A 27,555-nucleotide genomic window follows, 5' to 3' on the forward strand; every position below is an offset into this window, starting at 1 on the left:
GTCGCTTCTAGTGTGAGAGAATTGGCCATCTGCAAGAACGTTGCCCACGGGACGCCCGGATGTTTTGATGTTTTTACCATCCTTGGGGATGCTTCTCTCATGTTCCCATATGAGGAACTGGAGCTGATAGAGGGAGCTCATCCACGCTCTCCCCGGATTCAAACCTGCAACCTGCCGGTCTTCAGTCCTGCCGGCACAGGGTTTAACTCACTGCACCACCAGGGGTTCCTCAGTCTATGGAACTCCCTCCCCAATAAAATCAGGTCAGGTCCCTCCCTCCTGTCTTTCAGGAAGAAGCTTAAGATGTAGCTGTGGGACCAAACATTCAAATAGTAAAGATTGCAATAATAATAACGGACTAATGGAATTGACAATTGGACAGGCCGTGGACTATGATCTGGATTGCATGATTTTAATTGATGTTTTAATAATGTTTAATTGTATGGTTTGAATTGTAATTGTTTATATTTATATTTCTATATTTTGACATCAAATTGCTGCCTGCCCCGAGTCCCCTTTTAGTATGAGAAGCGTGGGATATACATATATGAAATAATAAATAATAATAATTTCTGCATCTATCAATATAACTATCCATGGCTTGAAAACATCCTTTTAAAATTCCAAAGGCAAATCTTATTACTGACATTGTATATAATCTAATTATTACAATAGTGGGTCTTTGAACCAAACCCCAGCAGAAACCAAGGACCCATTGCTTGAGCCTTCAAGTTGCTTGGCAAGACTTTTTTTCAGGGGTTTTATAGGCTCTGGATACTTACAAGTGATTTGCCATTTCCTTCCTCTGAAATATAGCTCATAGCACCTGGGATTCCTTAGCATTTCTTTCTGCTAATATTGTCCAAAATGTCACAGATGAAAACCAGGATATGTGTGGCCAAGCAGCACGAGAGTATGGTCAAGATGGCAAAAATTATTATTGCAGGCAATCTAGGCGAAGCTGCAGAATGCATGTTAGAGAATTAGGAATGCCCACAATCAATACAATTCTACAGTACAATTCTACCCCGACAGAAGAGGTTAGGGGAGAGCATTAAATACAACCTTACACTCCTCCTTAAAAGTAAAAGCAAAGCAAAACAATAAGAAGATATTGGGAAACAAAACAATGATGAAAGTTGTGTTGCAGATCCAAAGTGAAAAGAATGAACAAATTAAAAAGTTCTGATTCGACAAAACTCCAAAACTTGTTCCAATTACAGAAGTTAGGTCTGTAGAACTGAGGAGCTTTCAGCCCAATTCTGAGAGCGAGAGCTGAAGGATAAGTGCCTCAGAAAATGCTTTGCTTCTGCTGTCAGCTCCTGCCACACAGAATTGGCAGCAGCACAAAGTATCCGGGAAAACAAGTGAAGTAGGACATTTGTAGTTAGAGGGTAGACGAGGCAGTTGGTAATGACAGCAGAGGAGAAAACGGGAGCCGGCGGTTGTTTTTGAAAAGGGCTGTAAGGAGCATAGGCAACAAGCTCACAAAAGAACGAAGGAAATCCTTTCATCTGCTGTTATCACTTCCCAAACTTACAAAAGTAATCAAATATTCTGACATGGAAATCACTGGGAAGACTGAGGATACAAAATGGGGAGAAGAAGACCTGGAATCCCATCCTTTGCTAAATACACACCAGTTGGATCCTCCAAAATGTGGTTTGATATTATCACACCCATAACAAAAAGAGAAATCATGGCAAAAGGAATACTAGCTGTAGTTTGGCATGATGGTTTGAATCACTTAAATTGTGATTTGCAGTTGGCTGACATGCCACAGTTAGCAATGATATATTTAAGTTGGTTTGCAAGCCACATTTTGACTTATTAAAGTGTTCCCTCACTTATCGCGGGTGTTACGTTTTCCAGGACCACCTGCGAAAAGTGAAAATCCACAAAGTAGGGACATATATCTCGCATTCCGAGGGTGAGGCAGAAGTGAGGAGAGATTTAAAGTCATCGCACAACTTTATTTTTCTAGCTATAAGGAAGGGGCTATAAGGCCATGATTTACATACTGTTTTGTATCTCCTCTGTCTCTATCTTTTATTTTATTTATTTATTTACTTTATTTGTATACCGCACTCTCTCAGCCCGTAGGCGACTCTGTGCGGTTTACAACCAAACCAATATACAAAGTGCACAACATTAGCAATTAAAACAGTAACTAAGGCAACTACATCAATATAACCATACATCAGTACATCAATATAACATCAATACATCCATATAACTAATCCATCACGTCTCATCAATCTTTTATGATTGGCTCCCTCTTTCCTTAGGGGGAGAGTGAAACCCCCTTCTATGCTCCATCGTTGCCAGGAGGCAAAAACCCATGAAACAGTGAGTCTGCGAAAAGTGAACTGCGAATTAGCGAGGGAACACTGAATTCCTTGGTAGTGATATCTGAATTGAAATTGTCAGTGTTTCCATAGGTTGCTGCACCTGGCAAAGTAGTTTGCGTGTTGAACCAGGACCTTAGAGACCAGCTTTTGGATTCCTGCTCAAACGTGAAAACCACTAGGTAATACTGGGCAAGTCACACTCTCTCATCCTCAACTCCCTTTGAACGAATTCCACTGAAAAAAACCCCCATGTACATTTATTTATCACTGGTGTGGTGCTTTGAATATTGGATTAGGACTGTGTACCAGGGTTTGAATTTCTACTCAGCCATTGAGACACACTTGGACAAGTCAAATTCTTTTAGCCTCAGACAAAAGCAAAGACAGATCTTCCCTGAACAAATTTCTTTAGGGGGATCATAAGTCAGAATATTTATGAGTAAGCATCTACTCCCAATCATAGGTGCATATAGAATCATAGAGTTGGAAGAGATTCCATGGGCCATCCCGTCCAACCCCCTGCCAAGAAGCATATTGATGTGTAGTAGGGAACAAACTCCTATTTACGTCCGACGTTTTAAAAAGCTGTTGTTTTTCAAGCTCAGTTTAAAGAAGTACAGGAAGGGAGACAAAGGGCCTTTGAGTTGCTCATTAAGAGTGAGCACTTGGAAGTTGAAAAGTATGCGTCTGAGCAGGTGCATCACGATGAGCTTTTACATTTCTATCTAAATTCTAATAATTATTTCTAAATATGCAGCTGTTCACATATCGTTTAATACATACAGGCTGAGGTCCTGCATTGTAAATTGACACAAAAGCAGTTACATCATAGTTGTTCCATGCCACTCTTTTGACTACATTACACAACCAAACATATTTTTGCAAGTGTTCCTGATCCTTGCCCCATTGTGTACTGGAACATGCACAGCAATTGCTTCTGAACCCAGTGACACATTCTCTTGAAAGAGGTTGTGTGTCATCTGAAAATGTACAACTACACCTCTTGAATCATGTCAGTGTGTCCCAACAAGAGCAGATCCGTTGACTCAATTGTTCAATGACAAGTTGAAAAGTATGTTGACAAGTTGACAAGTTCAAACTACAAGAGAGGAGATTCCATCTGAACATGAGGAAGAACTTCCTGACTGTGAGAGCCGTTCAGCAGTGGAACTCTCTGCCCCGGAGTGTGGTGGAGGCTCCTTCTTTGGAAGCTTTTAAACAGAGGCTGGATGGCCATCTGTCAGGGGTGATTTGAATGCAATATTCCTGCTTCTTGGCAGAATGGGGTTGGACTGGATGGCCCAGGAGGTCTCTTCCAACTCTTTGATTCTATGATTCTAAGTCAGCAGGTTGGTAAATCCAATTGAGTCAATAGACTCAGTCAGGATTCATAACGAAAATTAAGCCCAAGCGAAATGACTTGAGGAACTCTGCTTTCCCAATACAATGGATAAAAAAGACAACCAAATGGATTTCATTTGAATCCATGCCCTTTTGTTTTAAGTTTTGGGCAACTAAGCATATGGAACCTCCGAATAAATAGACAAACTTGAATTGGAAAATGACCCAGGAATGGCCCAAGACAATGGAACGGATAAGGACTTGAATGAGAGGATATAGTTTTTATCTTTTAATATTGTTATTATGCACTATCTTATGTCTAATTGCACTATAATGGTTCTTTTGCTTATCAATGTATGTATTTTTATGGCACTGAATTGTGCCGATTGTGTACGCCACTCTGAGTCGCCTCCGGGCTGATATGAGCGCGGTAGAAATAATGCAAATAAATAAATAAATAAACCTACTTCAGTATACCCTACTCCAAACTTTCATTTGTGTGTGTGTGTGTGTGCCTGTTCTCTGACTCCCCTCTCCTGTATTTTATCTCTTCCTCCTTGCCATTTATCTTGCTATGAGCTCCCAAATAATCAAGAAGATGACCATAGAGCCAATCAAGTTTGACTGTGCTGTGATACTATGCTGGTATGCAATATTCCTGCTTCTTGGCAGGGGGTTGGACTGGATGGCCCATGAGGTCTCTTCCAACTCTTTGATTCTATGATTCTATGGTGAACTGATATTTTCATACTGCTTTCACCGTGCAATGCAGAGAGAAGACTGAGAAGTCAAACTTTGCTGATGCAGTCCTCCAGAAAACACAAGTCTACTTGCATGTAATTGTTTGCTTCATAGTCCAGTACTGAAGCCTAGGACAAAAAGTGCTAATCTGGTTGTCACAACACAGGAATAAATTCAGCCGTACCTCTGGTTTTACCCTTCTTCATCATAACAGAGCAATACTTACTGGCCTTTCATAATTTCCAGTGACAGATTGCCACAGTGGGAAGGTAAATTTGTGAGTAAAGGGAAGATGCTATGAAAAAATCTGGCATTTCAGCCCCAATTTTGGATCATTTCTTAATAATGAGAAGACAATTCTTATGGTATCTAATGTATTGAGACACTTCAGTAATTTTTGAATCTCCATATCATGTTGAAGCCAAGTATGATATGGCTGTTTTCCACCACAGCCTCAGGACAATATTAACAGAGGAAGTAATCACATTGCAGCCTTTGTTCATTTTGCCAAGAGTTTTTTTTAATGTTCCCTTTAATAAAGGTTTTTACAAGACTTCAGAGAGAGTAAGAAATTTAAAAAGACAGCAACAGAAAGCTTCCAACTACACAAGCAATCAATAACCAAACCCTTTCTCTCTTACAGGAAAGAATCTATTTCAGTGCATTAGAGTCACTATGGTTATCTTCAAACTCCAGGAAGAAACAAGACAAGTGCTCTGTATCTGCCTTACTGGGAATGTCAAAGATGCAAATTACATTCCTACAGAAACAAGAGACTACTATACTGGTGAAGTCTAGTCTCGAACCAAAGGTTCAAAAAGTTGCTTGTCTTGCTAGTTGGGGTATTTTGGAAGTTGCCTAGAATCCCAAGATATATTTTCTACACACATGATCAAAAGACAGCAGTCCCACAAGTTTATCCATTTCCTGGGAATCTGCTGCAGCTAGCATTTGATGAATCAGTTTTTCAATTTGGAACATATTCAAGTTTTAACAAACCACTGATGGAGGTCAGAGATTGTATAAGCAAATATGCTACTAGGAAGTCTTCTTTATACCTTGGAGGCCATCCAAATTGCAAAATGACAGCACTTTGGCACCACTTTCATTGTCATAGCGCCATGCTATAGATTCCTATGATTCATGGCCGGAATCATTGGGTTGTTGTAGGTTTTTCCGAGCTATATGGCCATGTTCTAGAGGCATTCTCTCCTGACATTTCACCTGCATCTATGGCAAGCATCCTCAGAGGTAGTGAGGTCTGTTGGAAGTAGGAAAATGGGTTTATATATCTGTGGAATGACCAGGGTGGGGCAAAGGACTCTTGTCTGCTGGAGCTAGGTGTGAATGTTTCAACTGATCTAATCACCTCTCAACAAAAGATTCCCCCAGGCACTGCCAAGCCATCCAATGCTAATTAAGGTGGTCAGCTGAAACATTCACACCTAGCTCCAGCAGACAAGAGTCCTTTGCCCCACCCTGGTCATTCCACAGATATATAAACCCATTTTCCTACTTCCAACAGACCTCACTACCTCTGAGGATGCTTCCCATAGATGCAGGTGAAACGTCAGGAGAAAATGCCTCTAGAACACGGGCATATAGCCCGGAAAACCTACAACAACCCAATTAGTAGTATGTTTTGTATCAGATCTCTATGACATAGAGGGGCAAATATAGCCCACAAAATGAAGGAAAACAACAACAACAGAATTTCATAGCATCACTCCATGGCATTTAATGTTATGTCAAACTGAAAATTCTGCAATGTGAATTCCTTTTTTTAAAAAAAAAAAACAACCAAACCTTTATGTTCCCTTTCTGTAACATGAGAATAACTAATGTGGCATACTCTAGTAGGCTTTTAAATTAATTACTGTGATAATTCATATATGAAATACAATATATGACAAATATTAGCAGAATTGCTTTTTCATGCATGTAAAAATTTGAATGCTACAAATACCTGGCTGTGGCACAAAATGCACTCTAAGCGACATCACTGCCACTGCAATATTCACAAAGGAGTGTGAGGGAGAAGCTCAAGGCATGTCACAAAATCATTTTATGAACTATGCGATATTCCTCCTCAATGACAGAGGGCCCTTCCACACAGCCATATAACCCAGAATATCAAAGCAGAAAAACCCCACAGTATCTGCTTTGAACTAGGTTATCTGAGTCCATACTGCCACATATTCCAGTTCAAAGCAGATAATGTGGGTTTTTATTCAGCTGTGTGGAAGGAGCCTGAGTGAGGTCATGCTCCAAGAAAAATCATGAAAAGGTTGCAGCTGCACAAAGTGATGCACATATGCTTTCATTACCAGAAAAGTAAACAGTACCAAAAATTAATAAATTATTACTAGTTATTTCCAAATATTTGTTTGGGTAGAAATTGACTTTTTTTTGCTGACTCTGTCATGGGACAGCCCCTCTATCCCTTGGTCAAATGCTATAGAGGTCCTGTCTGAATGAGTGTGAACAGTGTGAACAGGAAAAGTAAAAACCTCACTACCTCTGAGGATGCTTGCCATAGATGCAGGCGAAACGTCAGAAGAAAATGCCTCTAGACCATGGCCATATAGCCCGAAAAAACCTACAACAACCCAAAGTAAAAACTGTTTGGAGGAACTTTCCAATAGTGGAGTCATCCTGCTGGGAAGAAGTAGATCAAGGATCAAACTGTTGTATTTTTAAAAATAAGTGTATTATATGTGTGTGTGTGTGTGTGTGTTTAATAAAGTTTAATAAAATAGGTATTTGGAAACATATACAGACATATTTGATAGATCTTGAAGGAGTGTACTTGGTGGCATACCCCAATTTGATGCCCCAAAATGGATCCAAGAGATTAATAGATGTTTTTCAAGGTGACAATAGGTTTTTAACAGGTTGTGTATATCATGTACCTAATGGACCACGAATAATACAGCTACACACTTGAGTAGACACGAGAACCATATAGAAGTGAAATTTTTCAACTTTTGATAAATTATGTGAATTTTACATCATTTTCTAAGTTTTGGAACTTTGTATGCCTTTTTTAAAAACACAAAACTGTTGCATATTGTAAAAAATAAAAAAATAAAAAATCAAAGCTTTGACTTAAATCCTATTGTGAGTCCTGATAATAATAATAATAATAATAATAATAATAATAATAATAGACCTCACTACCTCTGAGGATGCTTGCCATAGATGCAGGCGAAACGTCGGGAGAAAATGCCTCTAGAACATGGCCATATAACCCGAAAAAACCCACAAGAACCTAGAGATTCCAGCCATGAAAGCCTTCGACAATAATAATAATAATAATAATAATAATAATAATAATAATAATTTTTATTTCTACCCTGCTACCATCTCCCCAATGGGGACTCGGTGCGGATTATATGGGGCCAAGCCTGGACAGCATAATACAGCAATAAAATCAGACAACAACAACATTATCAAAATGACATTAAAATAATAAATGATAATAAAACAAAAATAAAAATAAAATACCAATGGACACAATCACGATAGAAATGACAACTGGTTGATTTTACATAAGCATTGTCACACTAATTAAAAACTGATCAAGAATTGACTCACAAAAATCCAGCTATAGAATTTTGTTTAAAATGATCCAAATATTCTTTTTTTTAAAAAAATAATGAAAATAAAAAAACAAAACAAAATAAGTGTGAATAAAAAGAATGATAATTTTTGTCTTTTTCAGGGTAAGAGCTCACATGAAAGGTGAATGTTTTTGGCTAATACGACCTCGATACAACGTTTCCCATTCTGCATGAGAAATATTGCAGAAATTCTTTGCACCCTGATTGAATAAAGCACAGAAATTCAGATCTATAACTTAGGATGGTTTTACCCTGTAGAAGTTACAGTAGTGACAAACTGAATTAATTCGACAGTGTAGATGCACCCTCCATTGGTATTACATTTTCTAATAATTCTACTGGAAGATTCTATATTATAATGTGCTAAAAATATCAACTTTTCTAGAGACTGGAATTGGGGGGGGGGGGGGAGAGACCAGGAAATATTAACATTAAAAGTATCCCCTTCCTCCAGAAATGCACACCCCCTCCTCATCTCATTGTGTCAATATTGTCCTACCTTTGCTTTGGGGAGGGTTCTGACTCCGATCTCGGAGAACGTTGATCTGGTAGACAGCTCCATAAGGCTCAAAAAGTTCTTTTAGCTCCTTTTCTGACCACGAACGGGGGATTTGTCCAACAAACATCTTAATGGCATCTGGGTCTGGTTGGTCTGAGTGATCCAAAGCTCCATTCATCTTGTTAGCTGTGCCGTTACTGGAGAACAAAAGAGAGCAAGCGAGGGTTATCAGGAGGAACATTTCTGAAATAATGCCATTTCTGACCAGCAAAAAAGGAAAGGCAAAAGGAGATAAACGGAACACAGCTATCCCTTCCAGAGTGATGAATCACCACCATCAACAAAATAGCTTGTTAATGACTTAAACAAACATCTTTAAAAATTTGTCATCACACTATTTTCCAACTTGTGTTCTCAGCAAACTTTAGCTTGAATCCATGATGAACAAAGTGAGAAGCAACTTCAAACTGCATAACAATGCTTGTGAATCTCAACATAAAGTACCATTTCTATACACTTGTATCCTGTTGCTTGGGATATGGAAGGCTTGACCCATAGCTGATAAGTGGCCTACCCTTTTAAAAAATGGGCAATGATGTGTTCCAGTTAAAAATCACTTATTCCACAACATGACTAAAAACAGAGGTATGCCATGGGAACATAACCCCCTGCAAAAAGAAATAGATTTGCATAAAATTTACTCCTGTGAATTTGCATTTGAAAATAATTATTATAATTAAGCTAGAAACACAATGCAGTTCACCAAATCGGGGAAGGTATCCATGTGTCAATTCAGTCTCCTGTTGTCTAGGGCCCCTTCCACACTGCTGAATAAAATCCCATATTGCCTGCTTTGAACTGGAATCTATGGCAGTGTGTACTCAGATAACCCTGTTCAAAACAGATGTTGTGGGGTTTTCTGCCTTCATAGTCTGGGTTATATGGCTGTGTAGAAGGGCCCTAAAATAATCCAGTTCAAATCAGATAATGTGAATTTTCTGCTTGATAACCTGGATTATCTGGCAGTATGGCAAGAGCCGTATTCCCCATCCAGGCAGGCCCTATATCCCAGTATCTGATCCCAGAGGAGGGCGACTAAAATGATCAAGGTTCTGGAAAACAAGCCCTATGAGGAGCGGCTTAAGGAGCTGGGCATGTTTAGCCTGAAGAAGAGAAGGCTGAGAGGAGATATGATAGCCATGTACAAATATGTGAGAGGAAGCCACAGGGAGGAGGGAGCAAGCTTGTTTTCTGCTTCCTTGGAGACTAGGACGCGGAACAATGGCTTCAAACTACAAGAAAGGAGATTCCATCTGAACACGAGGAAGAACTTCCTGACTGTGAGAGCCGTTCAGCAGTGGAACTCTCTGCCCCAGAGTGTGGTGGAGGCTCCTTCTTTGGAAGCTTTTAAACAGAAGCTGGATGGGCATCTGTCAGGGGTGATTTGAATGCAATATTCCTGCTTCTTGGCAGGGGGTTGGACTGGATGGCCCACGAGGTCTCTTCCAACTCTTTGATTCTATGATTCTATGAAACTGGATTAGATGATTCCATACTGCTAGATAATCTGGGATAAACACAAAATCTGGGATCAGATACTGGGATATAGGGCCTGTCTGAAAGGGCCCTTGGAAGCCACAAAATAAAATGTTCTTCCTTCATTTTAGGAGGACATCTGGAAGGACTTTAATTTCTGTTAGATTTTTTTTAATGTTTCTGCATGTGTGTGTCAGAAAGAAAGCATGGGATGGGGGATTTTCAGCCTCTTGCACAAAATGTATATTTGGGCCAACAATTCCAGTACCAGATACTACATATCTTTCTCAATATGGTGTTCTCTAGATGTTTTGGGATTGCAAATCCAGCCACCCATGACCACTAGCTATTCTTTCTTGGAATTGCAGTGAAAACCATCTGAAGGATATTATGTTGAGGAAGGCAGTTAGAAAGTTATAACATGCGCCCCCAACCCCCCCCCCCCCCAAACACCCACACCAGAAACAACACTAATACTTTTATGGTCCAAGAAGTCTGACATATAAGAACATTTTTCTCTTAGCAATGGAAAGCAAGATTGAAAGAAGGTGAAGACATTGAAATGGGCTGATCGCTCTCCTTGTGGCAAAGTCCACAAAGAGGATAGCATCATGATTTAAAGTCCTACCAGTTCCAAACATCCACACATCCCAGAAGGCATATTATGGGGCAAGTCTTCCCCACCTTTTTGGAGCAAGGAAGGAAAGTAGCAGAGGAAGTGAACACATTGGCTGAGCAAATGCAAATCCAAAGGGACACAATTATTTCATTTCTGCAAAGATGTAAATCTACCACTCTAACATGCTGTTTACAATGTCTCAAACTGCAAAACTCCACATATTGCTTTCCCAGTTATTTCTGCAAATGTACCTTAAAGTTTGATCTGCTACACAATTTATCCCTCTGGGACAGAAGGTGTGCAAAGTGTGGTGCTCCTCCCAGAAACCTCCATCTACCATTACAATAAATGGAAAGGAATGCTGGGAGCTGCAGTTAACCAATATCTAGAAGCATTCAGGATAAATACAGTGGGATTGATCCAGAAAGACAGTATGGTATATGTTTTAAGCTACAGTTGGGTAATCTTTAGGGGATGGAGTGCATTGGCACTGCTTAACCCATCAATGGCCTCATCTGAACTGATGCTAGAAACAATATCATATGAAAGCTTACTGGCACAACCTGGGAATCACAACCAGACACAGTGAAGACATCTGCCCTTGCGCTATGCTACTCTGCTGCTGAGTATGCATGCCCAGTCTGGAACACATCTCACCACACTAAAACAGTCGATGTGGCTCTTAATGAGACATGCCGCATTATCACAGGGTGTCTGTGCCCTACACCACTGGAGAAATTACACTGCTTAGCCGGTATTGCACCACCTGACATCCGCTGGGAAGTAGCAACCAATAGTGAAAGGACCAAGGCAGAGACATCTCCAGCTCATCCCTTGTTTGGGCATCAGCCAGCATGTCAATGATTTAAATCAAGAAATAGTTTTCTAAGATCTACAGAGACACTTGCTGGAACACCTCAGCAAGCGGGAGTCCAAAAGTGGTAGGCTCAAACCCAGAGCCTCAATCAATGGCTGATACCCAATGAGAGGCTCCCCCTGGGCACACAGAAAACTGGGCAACTTGGAAGACACTGAACAGACTGTACTCTGGCACCACGAGATGCAGAGCCAGCCTTCAGAAATGGGGCTACAAAGTGGAATCCACGACATGCGAGTGCAGAGAAGAGCAAACTACAGACCACCTGCTGCAATGCAACCTGAGCCCTGCTACATTACAATGGAGGACCTCCTTGCAGCAACACCAGAGGCACTCTAAGTGGCCAGATACTGGTCAAAGGACATTTAATCAACTACCAAGCTTGCAAACTCTGTGTCTTTTGTATGTTTGTTTGTTTGTTTGTTTTGTCAAAAATGTAATACAACTGTTTGGTTACCTGACACGATAAATAAATCTGAACTGATATCCCCCCCAAACTCCTGAATTTGGGGTAGTGGAAAAAGTTATTTTCCCCCTTTAAAACAAGGTGCATACCCTCTACACAAGTTGTTTGTAAGAATAATTGTTCTTCTGTTGAGGCTTCTGGTTTTGGAATTGGTTTTGTAAGAAGGTGCATGGTGAACCTGCACCTTATTTTAAAGCAAAAGTGGACTTTCCCCATCAATACTGTAAATATCTAGAGATGGGGAAGTTAATAGGGATGGTTAATGGACTTAGTTAATTGTTAATCATCCAAAACATCTAATTCAATCTTTTACATTAGATGAGTACAAATGACTATCATGTTTATGTCAAATGTCCGTTCAGATTTACGTTAAATGCTTGCACTAAAAAGCCTTACCACAATGAAGCTGAAAAGTGCCATCTATGATTATTACTGATTTATTCCCTTATTACTTTTTTTCCACATGCATCCCAGTAGGAGTTCCAGGGTAAGATGATCCAAAAATTAATCTCCTGAGACAAAGGAAGCTCATGATGTAGAACACAGCAAGGCCACCTGGAGACAGAGACGACCACCCATCTTCTCAACTGCTCTTATCATCTAACCTTGGAATTAACTAAGCTTTATAATATGTGCTGGCTCTTTAGCAGTTTTTTCATTTAATTAAAACATTTAATAAATGAATACATTAATTCATAATTCAATTATAGAATTAGGTTAATGATGAAATTTCAACGTAAGGGAATCACTTTAGTTGAAAAGTAAATACAGTGCCAGGGGAACACAGATGGAGGAAGTGTTTCTGGTTTTTGCTCTATTTGTTTCTAAAGTTCTTGGGATTTTAAAAATAAAAACCTCAACCAGACAATGCTCCCTTTTCATAGAACATCCAAAGTAATACCCATGGTTATTTTAGCAATATCTAAAGGCTGTGTTCTTTTTGTTTTAGGATAGATTGCATCAAGATGCTCGATTTCTTTCAGGGGGTACAGTTTGCTAATTTCAGTTGAAATAATTTCCTTTCACTACTCTAGGTGGATAGGACATGGAACAATGGGTTCAAACTACAAGAAAGGAGATTCCATCTGAACATTAGGAAGAACATCTTGACTCTGTCCATCACACTTTGCCATGGAGTGTGGTGGAGGCTCCTTCTACGAAGACTTTTAAACAGAGGCTGGATGGCCATCTGTTGAGGGTGCTTTGAATGCGATTTTCCTGCTTCTTCTCAGGAGGTTGGACTGGATGGCCCATGAGGTCTCTTCCAACTCTATGATTCTATGTTTCTAGGAGTATGGTGGAGTCTCCTTCTTTGGAGGCTTTTAAACAGATGCTGGATAGCCAATTGTCGGGGGTGCTTTGAATGCAATTTTCCTACTTCTTGGCAGGGAGTTGGACTGGATGGCCCATGACGTCTCTTCCAACTCAACCTGTGGGTCCCCAGATGTTTTGGCCTTCAACTCCCAGAAATCCTAACAGCTGGTAAACTGGCTGGGATTTCTGGGAGTTATAGGCCAAAACATCTGGGGACCTCACAGGTTGAGAACCACCGTTCTAGGAGAACATGTTGTGTTTGTGCTAGAAGTGTGGTTGCTTTGGTCCTCCAGATGTTCAAAACTTTAAATTCCAGAAGTTCCAACCAGCCCGGCCAACTGTTAGTAATTCTGGGGACTTCAGTCCAAAACACCTGGAAGATCAAATGTTAGGACCCACAGAGCTAGGACAATATGATTTCTGGAATATTGTACCTTAGAAGGCATTTTCACCCAGGTCCTGCAAAAAATGGCAGTGTGTCCTCTACTTGTGTATTGATTGCCCTGGATTTAAGGCACAATTCTACTTGAAAGTACAACTCTGAAACTGGGTATATGGGGACACTGGCCACATGGATCATAGGGTTCAGTTAAAGGTGAGGAAGTTGTCCCAAGTGGTGAGATTATCCCCACTGCATCACTAACACAGAAGGTTTAAAGCTTTTGGAAAGAAAAAAAGGTAAGGCAACAGACTCACAATGACAGCACAAATTAAATATTGTAACAGGAAGACCATGTGTACACTCTTTGCCTCAAGGCTACAAACTTCTGCAAAGAGAAATTATTTAGGCGCCTCTGCCTCATCTCTTCTGAAGCATAAGCACACCTGAACACATTAATATGCCTCAATTAACTTTTGGGATTTTTTTTTGCAGGTCCTGGAGGGAGGCAAGAGGACATGAAAGGCACTTTTCAAAACCAATGATGAAAAGTTTGATCACCAATTCTGCGACATGCCTAACCTCGGCTCCTTCTGCCATCGGGATACATTTCAATTACCTGGAATTACTTTCTCTCTTTCTCTTGGGTCCCTTGGATGCAGGTTTGGAAAAAAAATAAAATAAAACGAGAAGAGGGGTGGAAAGGAAGAAGCTGCAGATGTCCTTCCGGGAATGCTATGAAACTTGATCTCAGCCAGGCAGCTGCTTGAGGCAAAATTGCCTCTGTCCATTCCTGCCTCAGCAGGCATCCAAAAGAAACACTTTGACTCCCCCTACCATTTTTTTTCCTCCCTCATCCTGGAAGGCACCAAAGCTCTCCCATTCTGTCATAGATCAAGCTTTGCTATTCTGTTTTTCTTCAAGCTTCTCCAGCAGGTATTGGAGCAAACACTAAGCTTTCTTTTTTTCCATTGCCTTTAAGCCCCTTCCCACCATCCTAGCACTGAATCAAGGTATTTGAAAGGAATAGTTGTGTCTCCAAATGGACTGATATTCCTGACTTTAGAACTTCCAGTAGAGACACATAACAATTTAATCAATGAACCACATGAATCTTGCAATTGTTTTAATGCTTTCCGCAACTTACTGCAAACAAAAGGTGCAGATACATCTCAGTCAATATTTGATAAGAGTCTTAGTAATTTTTCTTCTTTCTAATACAAGTACTTTCTAGTATGGGTGGGATAATAAAAATGGCTAGGATATTGATGTGTGTATTAAGCTTGAGCGCAAATCCATTTTAGCCATTTCCCTTTGGCCAATCCGGCTTCTTCGGTTTGTTCAGGTGCCCGTAATGTCAGCGGCCCAGCCGTCATGGATCCCGTCCGTAATGGGACCACATGGCAGCCAATCTCGGCTTCTCCTCCCCTATTCGGCATCATAGTTTAATCTTTTTTATTTTCCTTTATTTTCTTGATTCTGGGAGTTGGGGACATGTGGGTGGGATGTGCGCATGTGTTTGGGGGCTTGGCGAGTCATCCTTTTAGATTTTTTCTCCACTCCTCTCCTTCAAATACTTCTAAAAGATATTATTATTATTAATCCCAGCAAACAAAAAGAAATGGGCTGCATCTAGCTGCATTTTTTGGCTATAGACTGAAAGCGGCTATCCAGCTACCCACCCATTTTTGGGAGGCCACAAGCACGCCTGGTGGGGACGAGAGACAGGGTCTTCTCAGTGGTGGCCCCTCGACTGTGGAACACCCTTCCTACAGATATCAGATCGGCCCCCTCCTTACTGGCATTTCGGAGGAAAGTGAAGACCTGGTTGTTCGAACAGGCATTCGATTAGGCAGTGTAATTGATTATAGGAACACGGAATAATGGATGATGAGATTGGATTCTGATTCTATTGATGAGACGCGAATGATTTGTCATATTGATGTTTAATTGTAGTTATGGTATTGTTTTTAAATGTTCCAATGGTTTTGTAATGTGTGCATTGAAATTGCTGCTGTTAACCACTTTGAGTTGCCTAAGGGCTGAGAAAAGCGGTATATAAATGAGGTAAATAAATAAACAAATAAATAAATGGATATGGGAGACTACTGGTATCAGCCCAGCAGAAAAGGCAAGAGGTTCAGCTGAAATGCCAAAATGCATAAGTCTAGTGTGTATTTGTAGAGAATCAGTGTGGTTTATTAGTTTAGAAAGTAGATGCAAAACAGAAAGTAAGACCTGACAACACAGTGTGTAAGGTGGTCATTGAAAGGAAGGTAAGACTTGTGAAGTCCCTTATGGAGCCTTTACAAGTTGCAGCACCAAATAAGGCAAATAACTATAGCAAGCTGCTAATCTATTAGCTGAACTAGAGATTTGCAAGCACTTCTTTCCTCTTGACTGGTGCTGAGACCACCAAACCTGATGAATTTGAACCCATGTCATTTGTCTGGAGCTGATCCATGAAAATTGGAGGCTGAAGGGCAAACTATTACTTCTGCCCCAGACTCTGATAATCCAGAGGCTTGTAACTGGGCCAGCCATGAAAGAAAGAATGTGTGGGAATGCAGGTAGGAAGTGCAACAAGTGACAAAAGGAGCCAAATGACAAATGAACTTATGGGAAAGAAAGGTTGTTAAGGAGAGCAGACAAAAGCACCACCGCATCATCCCCTTGAAACTAAATGGCCAGGCTCCCATTTTGTTAATGGCTCTAAAATGGGCACATGGTTGGAGCCACAGAGAGAGGGGGAGCTTTAAAAGGATTAGAGTTTCACAATGATGTGGAGTCAGAAAAGTAGAGTAAAAGCTTAAGGACAGGAAGACCCTGCTGCTATAGGTTATGAGTGTTGTGTGTGTGTATAATGAGGAGAGGAGATAATGCATTAACAGGGTTGCTAATCCAAGCTTCAGCTGTGTTTTTCTATAGGCTTTCTGCATTTATTGCTATTTTACAGCTTAAGGTTTATGAAGAGTATCCCACTCCCTCACCGTGCACATAGCTGAAAATAATAAGAGAGTGGAGAGTTTGCACAATTAAGTTTGTGCGTGGAATTCCAAATACTCACTCCTGAGAACTATATTTTTTAAAATATTAAAAACAGGAAGCATAGTATTGTGCCAGACAGATTAAGAGATGCAGGTGGCAGTTGTAGTAAGACCCAACAGCACAGGACTTTAACCAAAACAGATACAGCATCACCTCTGTATCTGGTTTTGAATTTAACACAAATGATAGTGAACACGATTAAAATGAACAACAGAGGCCCCTTCCACATAGCTGAATAAAACCTCACATTTTCTGCTTAAACTGGAATATATGGGAGTGTGGACTCAGATAATCCAGTTCAAACCAGGTATTGTGGGATTTTCTGCCTCATAATGAGAAGACAGGAAGCTTGGAGAAGACAATGATACCGGGGGAAATGGAAGGAAAAAGAAAGAGGGGCCCACCAAGGGCAAGATGGATGGATGGTATTCTTAAAGTGACTGGCTTGACTCTGAAGGAGCTGGGGGTGGTGACGGTCGACAGGGAGCTCTGGTGTGGGTTGGTCCATGAGGTCATGAAGAGTTGGAAGTGACTGAATGAATAAACAACAACAACTGCCTTGATATTTGGGTTATATGACTGTGTGGAAGGGCCCAGAATTGTTCTGGAGCAGTGGTTCTCAACCTGTGAGACTCCAGATATTTTGGCCTTCAACTCCCAGAAATCCTAACAACTGGTAAACTGGCTGGGATTTCTGGGAGTTGTAGGCCAAAACACCTGGGAACCTACAAGTTGAGAACCACTGCTCTGAAGGAAAGTTAGAAGAATTTTCTAGATCCTTCAACACAATCCTATGGTGACTTCTTCAAAAATAAACTACAGTATAGCCTGAAGGACTTGACCTTATCACATTGGGATATCAATATGCATTCTGTATTTTTAAGGACTGGATGCATATTGTATTCAGACAGGATACATACTCTCCCCATTACACCCAATTATTACAGTTTGAAAATACTGTGCTACCACGTAAGGTTGGCTCCTTACCATTCATATGGCAATCCATTCGAATGCCATATAAAATCATAGTAAATTTTAAAAACACGATTAGAATTCTGTATGCAATTACTCAATGTCTGCCACATTTTGTAGAGGACTACTGATGGAATGGAGAAACGTCTATTGGGAATCGCATTCGAAGTGTCTCAGAAATAGATTATATCAGGGTCATCTGGAGGTTCAGGGATCGAGAAAACAGCATGAAGTTGGGTGTCCTTTCCACACTGAGGTAGTACTATCTGTGCTGCCCTGCTCCCTAAACATTCCTGAATGGCTAATATTCCATTGTGAGTTATGACATCTGAGAAGGGGACAAGAACATTGCAGTAAAGTTCTACAAGTGGATGTTTTCTTCTGCATCCAATCAATGTAGGATTTCATTGTGGAAGGCTAGCATATTGGGTTGGAGAGGTAATCTTAAAAGGCAAGATCTGCTTTTGGATATGTGTTGTAAGCGGTATGGAAAGTCGTATCCATGATTTCTCTGGTGGCTTGGATTTTCCCATCTATTTCAGTCTATCTCAATTTTAATAGTATTGTGCTGGTACGGCTGTACCAGGAGCTCCAACTTTATCTTCTTTCTGTTAAAGTTTGCAATCATAGGGCAAGCTATATGTCCATCATAATTAAGCTTTGGTTCCGCCCCTTGTTCAGGCTCTGGGAGGGAAAGGAGCCATTTAGGACGTGGACCAGCTCGTCCCATAGAAAAGCTTCCTTTCTCAATAACCTCCAGGGATACAGAAATGGAAATTCCAGGAGAAAGGTCCCAAAAGCTCTGGCTGAGAGCTCACAGCCTCTCAGCCTCACAGCAACAGAGGGAAAACAGCCCTGAAGTTTCAAAGAATTCTCGGAGGGAGGACAGCATTACAGATCCACTGAATTTCAGCTGAAATATCTTCAAGCCTCGTCTGGTAGGTCTACTCGATACCCAGACACATTTGGAATCGGTAGTAGCACCCACACCGAGAAGGTTTAGTTAATCAAAGTCAGGTGCCAGTCCATTGAGGACTAGACTAAGAAAGACTCGAAGTGTTGTTTGAACCTTTGAAGATTTGTTGTTTGTTCCATAATAAAGACTTTGTTGTATCATTAAAGACTCTAAAGACCATTACTTCAGAAAAATCCCTAAGAATCTCTCTTTGAGGCTCCCCTGGCTTCCCGCTGGGCTTAAAGTATGCGTCCTATAGAAAAGTACAGCTGTTACAGGCCCAGCGCGCGACAGAACAAGTATTGACAATGTCAGCCCTACTTATTTCATGGGAATCTTGTCCATGAAATTGCAGACCATTTCCATGATTCCTGACTACTAATTTTTGAGGTGTTCTCTTGGGCCTTTTGCAACCGTTCATCCCCCTTGGGTCAATCTCCTTCCAATTAGAAACCAGAAATACAGAAATAAATGGTTTTAGTTATCCAACTTGCAATAGGATTGCCCTTTCAATAGATACCCAATGTCATCTACATTTCCATCACTAAAAAAAATTCTAGGTTTTTTTTAATGGAAAAAAATCCACAAAACATCTGGCACAGAGAATACAGATGATCGTTTGTTTATATCTTTCTCTCTCTGTCTAACTGCCTTTTCCAAACACAGCCAGATGGAGCCTTTCAAAATCAAATTAATTTCAGATTAATTCACTCTGGACCAATGCCAGCTTCTTGACTCTATGCTTTCAGGCACTATCCAAATTGATTTACAGTCATGAACTTAAAGGGGTTTGAGTCCTTAGGTATTGGGTGTGCATGGATAAGTACAGTTATGCAGAAGGAAAGCTGCAACTGTTTGCTACCATAAGTAAGATTCCTGCCACCCATTACTAGACAGAGACTATCCTTGCAGGTGTCTCTCCTTATACACACATAGAGGGGGAAGGGGATCAAACAATATATCTTTATGGCAGGGGTTCTCAAACTTTTTAAAGAGAGGGCCAGTTCACAGTCCTTTAAACTGTTGGGGGTCCTGACTCTATCATGAACAAAGTCCTATGCATACTGCACATATCCTATTTGCAATGCAATGTCAACAAAAAATATGAAAGAACAATACAACATTTAAAATGAAGAGCAATTATAACCTACAGAACAGTATTTCAGTGGTAAGTCTGGACTTACTTTTGGCTGATGAGGGACTCAACTTAATTAGACTTGTTGATGTTCTGTGCCTTCAAGTCATTTCAGACTCAGGGCGACCCTAAGTTTAAAGTTTGGGGCAGGGGCTGGGTAAATGTCCTTAGAGTAAATGAATTTTAGTTTGGAGACCTTGCTTCACTGCATACGTGCATGTAATAAAACTAGTTTGGGGAGTATGATAAAAAACTAAGTGTAAATACACATTTGGTTAGTTATAGTAGTTTGATTCCATAGCTTCCATGGTTCCATCCTATGTTCTGAGATGCCGCATTTCATTAGATAAATCTCTTGAGAACAGAAGACTATCTTCTTCATAAAGTTCCACTCAACAGGGAATGGGCTATAGAAATATGTGCGCAAAGCCATTAGAGCAGTGGTTCCCAATAGGCTTGAGTGAGGATCTGATTTCCTTTGGCCAATCCGGCTTCTTTAGTTTGTTTGGGTGCCTGAAAAGGCAAAGGCACAGCCATCAATGAAGGATATGGAAGGGGAGCCTGTGGGAAGTTCCCACCCCCATATTGGGGTGGATACGGTGCTTCCATAACCACGTTGCTGACACCCAGGCTCTCTTGAAGGGAAAAAGGAAACCTACCAGGAATGGAAAGGAAAGCCTCATAAGTTCCCTATTGCTGTCAATGGGCTGATCTAGCAGCATTTATTGGCTACGGACTGAACATAGCTATCCGGTTACCTGCTCATATTTGGGAGGCATGAGAAAATGGATACAGGCCAGCAGAAATGGATCGACGTTCAGCCAAAATGCACAAGCCTAGTTCCCAACCTTTGGTCCTCCAAGTGTTCTGTACATCAGCTCCCACAATTTCTAACAGCTGGTAAGCTAGCTGGGATTTCTGGGAGTTGAATGTTCAAAACAACTAGAGGAACAAAGGCTGGGAACCACCGATTAGAGCATGTTTAAAGTGCAGGTCTGACTTTTTTTGGATTCAATTATTCATGGATTTGATCTAGGAATCTCTAGGGACCCTTCCACACAGCTCTATAAAATCCACATTGAACTGGATTATATGGCAGTGTGGACTCAGATAACCCAGTTCAAAGCGGATATTGTGGATTATCTGCCTTTCTATTATAGGTTATATAGCTGTGTGGAAGGACCCTAGGTCTTGAGATGCGACTCTAAGGTCAGCTTCCACTGGAAGTTATGCCTTCATAACTCAGTAGCCACCCTAGGATTCCAGCAGCCACTTTTTATTAAATGGCTCCTTAAGTGGCTCCCTAAACAAGTGTAGCCAGGCAAGGGGAGCCACTCTCAGTGGAGACCTTTATTATCTGATGTGTTTCAACTGCAATTTGGATTTCTACAGAGACATAACAGTCAGCTCCAGAAAATTATAAGATAAATGTCAAGCAGTGATAGCATCATTAATGGAGCTGCAAACAGCAATAATCTTTTGCGGAAAGGCACACTTGTATTAGCGCTTGCTTGTCTTGTCCAAGGAAAGTGCTGCGATGGAATTATAAAGGTAATATTTAACAGGCGTGCAAGGTTATAGTAAACGGAACTCAGATGATTTACGCAAAGATAAACCCAAAGTAGTTTCTTCTGTCTCAGGTAGGTCCTGTTACACACACACACACACACACACACACACACACACACGTGTTGGCTGATCACTGACTACTACATCCGGCAAAATGTTCTAATAATCATAATAATCATCCACAATCACAGATTGTTTACAATCTGTGAAGCACAATCCTATCATTCTCTAGGCAACATCTCTTACTGAATATACAGTGCCTTCCTGCTAAACAAGCCAGAATGAGTTTCTCCTTATATACACTATTTCTGCTGTAACCACCTTTACATCTGCTATGGGTCATGGGCTGTCAGCCCATGTCCAAAGGAGACCCAGACCTTTTATTCTTTATTTATTTATTTAAAATATTTATATTCTCATCCCGCAGGGGACTCAGGGCAGAGCACAACATATATATGGCAAACATTCCATGCCGAGACATAAAACCATAAATATATAAACACATTAAAATCACTTATATTCACATTAAAAGTTGCTTAAAAACCATCTCAGGACACCATTTTGCCGCATTGCACTGCCCTAGAGGCTTGGTCCCAGAACCAGGTCTTCACCATCCTTCTGCTAAAAAGGGAGTTCCATAACCGGGGGGCAATCACTGAGAAGGCCCTGTGTCTCATCTCCGCCAAACATGCCTGTGATGGTGGCGAGACCGAGAGCAGGGCTCAATAGTTACGAAGTGGTTTCCGCAGTGGTTCATAAAGGGAGATGCCTTCAGACAGGTAAACTGGGCTGGGACCATTTAGGGCTTTTCCTGTATTCAACTGGTACTGTCTCTTTTAAAGGCATGCTGCTGTCCTGCTCTTTGTATGGCGCAAACCAACCATCTACAGGTTTGCAGTAACAGCAAAAGCTTTACATCATGGCAAAAGCAATAGATTGGCAGGCTATCTCACTTTGTCACCAGTGGAGGGCCCACAGACAGGCAAACTTCCATGGTAAAATGATATTGCAAATAAAACCTGAAATGCAAACAGCACTACACTACAGCTCCCGAAGTTGTTAGGTTTGGTGTGCTGTCGCACACTGGGCCTGTGCATAAGAATGTAGACAGGACATAAATTCTGTGTGCCCAACGGGACGCCGAGGCTGCCTCAGATTAAAGGCCTTTGGATTTCCTTAAAACAGTCTTTAGATTGCTTAAAGGTTCAACAAAGTTCTTTATTAATGAAAACAAACAGGTACTTTAAGGCTTTTTAAACAGTCTATTGGTTCTCTCTCAATCTTGTCCACAGGGAACAGGCACTATCTTCATAACTGTAACTAGTGGGGAAATCCTTAACTTCTAATCTGGGCAGTCTGTATTTGCCTCTGATGGCGTGGAGCCCCTAAACCCGGTACCAACTGCTTCTGGCTTCCGCGAGTGACCCTTACCAAGCAGAGCTTTGTAGACTTCCAGGGAAAAACGAGTTCAGGTTTCGGTGATGGCTGGCTGAAGTCCCTCAGCAAAGGAGCTGTAAGACTGTATGATCCTCGGCCAAGCTATGGGACCTTTCTCCCTGGCCAAGCCGTAGAAGACGAAGCTTTCTACAGGAGCTCTTGGTATTATGTCCTGCATGAAAGGCTTCTCTGTGTGGACTGAACTCAAAATGGCTCCTATTCCCTCTAAAACCCAAAAGGGGGCGGGACCAGGGAACCTAACTATAATTGACAGATGGCTTGCCCTATGATTGCAGCCAAAAGAAGCCACCTATCTGCAGAGTCCCTGAAATTTAGGACTATAACAAACATTCAATGCAAAGCAAACAAAATCGGAGCTCCTGGTATAGTTGTACCTGCACATTTGGTCATTTCCCGAGATCACCATTTAGGAAGGGAGGAATTGTGACCAGAGACTTAAAAATTTACTGAGTGAATGTGTCACTCAGGCCCCTTCCACACAGCTGAAAAAAAAACCCCACATTATCTGTCTTGAACTGAAATGTATGGCACTGTGGACTCAGATATCCCAGTTCAAAACGGATATTATGGAATTTTCTGCCTTGATATTGTGGGTTATATGACTGTGTGGAAAGGCTTTCAGTCTAGGAATGAATTCCCCAAGGACATGGAGGCTGTTACAATATTACAGACACCTGACTATATCAAACAGCAGCCATTTGCAGTCAATGTACATGGATATAAATAAACATGTAGGCACTCACACTTCCTCTTTCCAAGAAATCTGATTCTTTTTTTAATAGGTAAGTCTAATTACACCAGCTCTCCTCTTTACACCGTTTGCAGATCTGAAGACCCAACGCTGCATGCTCTTGTAGGCTCTGTCTTCAAAGGAATCTTTACAAAGGATTCCTAATTAGGTGGAAGAATGTCCGTGGAAGATATAATTGTACAGTTCTTTTTGAAATGGTCCCACTCTGTGATTTCTCCCAATGGTCACTTGGCTTGCCTGCCTGCCTGGATGGCGCACATTCTTCGGTAACAAGCGCCACTCGATACCTTTTAACATTATACTGGAATGATGTGATTTGCTTGGCACTTTGAAGTATTGTTATTTTTAAAGGACAACCTTTTACTACAGCTGGGACAATTCCCTAGAGCAGAGATGAAAACTACAGCAAATTTAAACTTCTAGCATTTTTCGGGTCAAAGTAGATGTTAGAGGGAAGAGGCAGTTCCTGAGATTAACCCTCTCCCTCTTTTTGCAATGAGAGTTTGATTTTCCCCCCCCAGAGATACCTGTCTTAGAGAGGCTGTGGTGACACAGCAGGTTGAACTGCTAAGCTGAAGAACTTGTTGACTGGAAAGCTGGTGATTGGAATCCGCAGAGTGGGGTGAGCTCCTATTGTTAGCCCCAGCTTCTGCCAACCTAGCAGTTCAAAAACATGCAAATGTGAGTAGATGAATAGGTACCGCCTTGGCGAGAAGGTAACAGTGCTACATGCAGTCATGCTGGCTACATGACCTAGGAGGCGTCTACGGACAATGCTGGCTCTTCGGCTTAGAAATGGAGATGAGTACCACTTCCCAGATTCGGACTCAACTAGACATAATGTCAAGGGAAAACCTTTACATACCTGCCTCAGCAGTTAGACTTGGAAACTGAGGCTATGTTTATCCACCGATCCCAAGACAAAGGATGGTAAATACAAGATACAGAAGTAAGGGAAATCACTTGCTATGACAGACATCTTTCACCACTTGAGGGAGCACTTCTGCAGCTTCTGCCCCCAACAATGATGATGCTACCCTCAAGTTTGACTCTTGCTAGAGAGGAAGGATAGACTGCTATTTACTGCATCTTTTCATATCAGCCATTGGTCATTCCTAAATTGGACACAATTAAAAGTAACTTCTTCTTTCTTTCCACAAGCATGGAGAGTACATATTACTGTAAATGATATATTATTACAATATATTACGGAAGGTACATGTTATTTTTCTTGCACCCTGGCTTATGAAAAAGTCACTTCTTGTTTATCGTCAAACCCATGCACATAATTTGTTCCTATATATTATATATTATTAGGAACACTATGCCTGAATTGCTTACTGTCTTACCTGATTTCATGCATATAGAGAATATAGGGGAGATTTTTTTTCTTAGACGAGGAAAAAGGCTGAAACACCAAATGGAATTGTAAATGGCCACACATGGACCAAAACCTTTAGTGATGTCATACCAAACTTTCTCCCCCTAACATTTGAAATCAAGAGAAAGATCACTGTGGTTTGCCTAACCTCCAGAAGTCATAGATCCCACGGTGCTGCATTCCATTATGCTGGCGTGAAATGTGCCATGGTGCATTTGGAAAGCTCAGTTTTTCACGTATTGAAAGGATTAGAAAGGTTAATTGAGGGAAAACACTAATTTAGAATGACAGCCCCTCAGAGGGAGAAAGTGCCACCTTGGTCTTTAAATACTAGAAAAGAAGCCCACGCACGCATTCTACTTTTCTACCATAAATCCAAAGCAGAAAGTTCTAGGCTTCGTGACTACGGAGAAATCATGAGTAGGACTAAAAAAAAAATCGAATCCATAAATATATGGTGGCAGGCCTCAAAAGCATGATATTCTCAAATTCAGTCAGCCCTCCCTTTCAGCGGATCCAGTCATCTACCTATAATTTGAAAATATATTTTAAAAATCCAAAAACCAAACTTTAATTTTGCCATTTTATATAAGCAATACCATTTCAGTAAGTCTAGTCATGTCCAACTCTGGGGGTTGGTGCTCATCTCCATTTCTATGCCAAAGAACCGCTGTTGTCCATAGACATCTCCAAGGTCATGCAGCCAGCATGGAGCTCTGTTACCCCACCAAGGTGATACCTATTGATCTACTCACATTTGCATGTTTTCGAACTGCTAGGTTGGCGGAAACTGGGTTTAACAGTGAGAGCTCACCCTACTCCCCAAATTCGAACTGCCAACCTTACGATCAACAAGTTCAGCAGCTCAGCAGTTTAACCCACTGCACCACCAGGGGCCCTCTGAAGCATTATACTCTCAAATACAGTCAGCCTTCCCTTTCCATGAATTTTGTATCCATTCATCTACCTAAAATTTTGAAAATATATATTTTTAAAAATCCACAAACCAAACTTTAATTTTGTCATTTGATATAAGCAATACCATTTTACTACACTGTTATATGTACTGAGACTTAAGTATCCATAGATTTTGATATCTACAGGTAATCCTGTGAACAAATTCTAACAAATAGAGACCCATTGTAACACATGTTTTGATACAGCCATAATTTAAGGGGAGAACTTAGCATTTGTAAAGAAATGATTTCCCCTCTTTCAATGAAAGAGCCATTTGCTGTAAATGAAACTATAATATTCTCTAAAATTTCATAAGATAAAGGTAAAGGTTTCCCCTTGACACTGAGTCGAGTCCTGTCCAACTCTGGGGGGGGGGGGGGTGGTGGTGGTGTCATCTCAATTTTTAAGCTGAAGAGCTGGCGTTGGCTGTTGATATCTCCTATGTGGCCAGCATGACTGCATGGAGTGCCATTACCTTCCCGCAGAAGTGGTACCTATTTATCTATTCACATTTACATGCTTTTGAACTGCTACGTTGGCAGAAGCTGGGGCTAAAAAAAGGAGCTCACCTTACTCCTTGGATTTGAACCGCTGACCTTCTGGTTAGCAAGTTCTGCACTTTAGCAGTTTAATCTGCTGCTCCACCATGGGTCTCATATCATCCCACATTTCACAGATGGAAACCAGAGCACATGTGACCAGAGGCGGCCCTAGGTAATTTTCAATGGTAAGCAAACAGTATTTTGCCCCCCCCCCCCAACCAATCACTGATATATATATTTTATGTTCGTCATGGGAGTTCTGTGTGCCATATTTGGTTCAGTTCCATCATTGGTGGAGTTCAGAATGCTCTTTGATTTTTAGGTGAACTATACATCCCAGTAATTACAACTCGCATATGTCAAGGTCTATTTTCCCCAAAGAATGCCTCAAGATCGCCCCTGGGCAAAATCAACTATACTTAATGCTTACTTTGCGTAATGGGTTGAGCCGCCCCTGCATGTGACCAAAGAACATCAGTCTGGTCAACATAGAAAATGTATTAATGAGTCAGAACATAAAAACTGGAAGATGCTGCAGTTGTTTGATTGTGCCTGAACCTACTGGAAGGATACAATTCCGCCGCCTCCTCTGCCCCCTGCTGACCTAATTCAGTGTAAACTTTCTGCAATTTGAACTCAATTTGCAGCAATAAAAATAAGCAGAGGAGAGATGAGGAAAGTAGAGGAAGGAGAGAGGAAGTGGGAACATTTAAAAGTGGAGCATTAGAGGATTAATAGGGTCACTCAAGCGACTTTTATCACACATGTAGAAAATTCTTGCTACTGAAAGTATATAACAAATCCAGTTAGACTGGAGACTATTTCAATGAAAACAATTGAGGTGTTTCTGGGTGGGAGATGTTCACTTCAGTACATTTACAAGCAGTGCAATCGACACTTATCCCATCCTTTCACCCTCTAGGTCTAATCCATTGCTGCAAGGAATTGTATACACTCTGTTGCTAATGACCTTATTTTGGTAGGAAAGGACAGCACAGCCTGGCTCTCTGTTTTCCCAAACTGAAAGCTAGGCCCTGCAGC

The 27,555-nt window shown here is 41.0% G+C and overlaps 1 protein-coding gene across 30 annotated transcripts in view; it reads right to left on the minus strand.

Annotated features, from left to right (window-relative positions):
- Window positions 1-27,555, minus strand: part of CELF2 (CUGBP Elav-like family member 2) — a 652,882-nt gene that overhangs the window by 216,682 nt on the left and 408,645 nt on the right. For all 30 annotated transcript variants that reach the window (XM_060776483.2, XM_060776481.2, XM_060776480.2 and 27 more), the window contains one exon: window positions 8,556-8,752. In XM_060776483.2, the coding sequence (XP_060632466.1) occupies window positions 8,556-8,752 (197 nt within the window). The remainder of the gene's footprint in view (window positions 1-8,555; window positions 8,753-27,555) is intronic.

The sequence above is a fragment of the Anolis sagrei genome, chromosome 5, assembly GCF_037176765.1.
Source record: "Anolis sagrei isolate rAnoSag1 chromosome 5, rAnoSag1.mat, whole genome shotgun sequence".
NCBI classification, from domain to species: Eukaryota; Metazoa; Chordata; class Lepidosauria; order Squamata; family Dactyloidae; genus Anolis; species Anolis sagrei.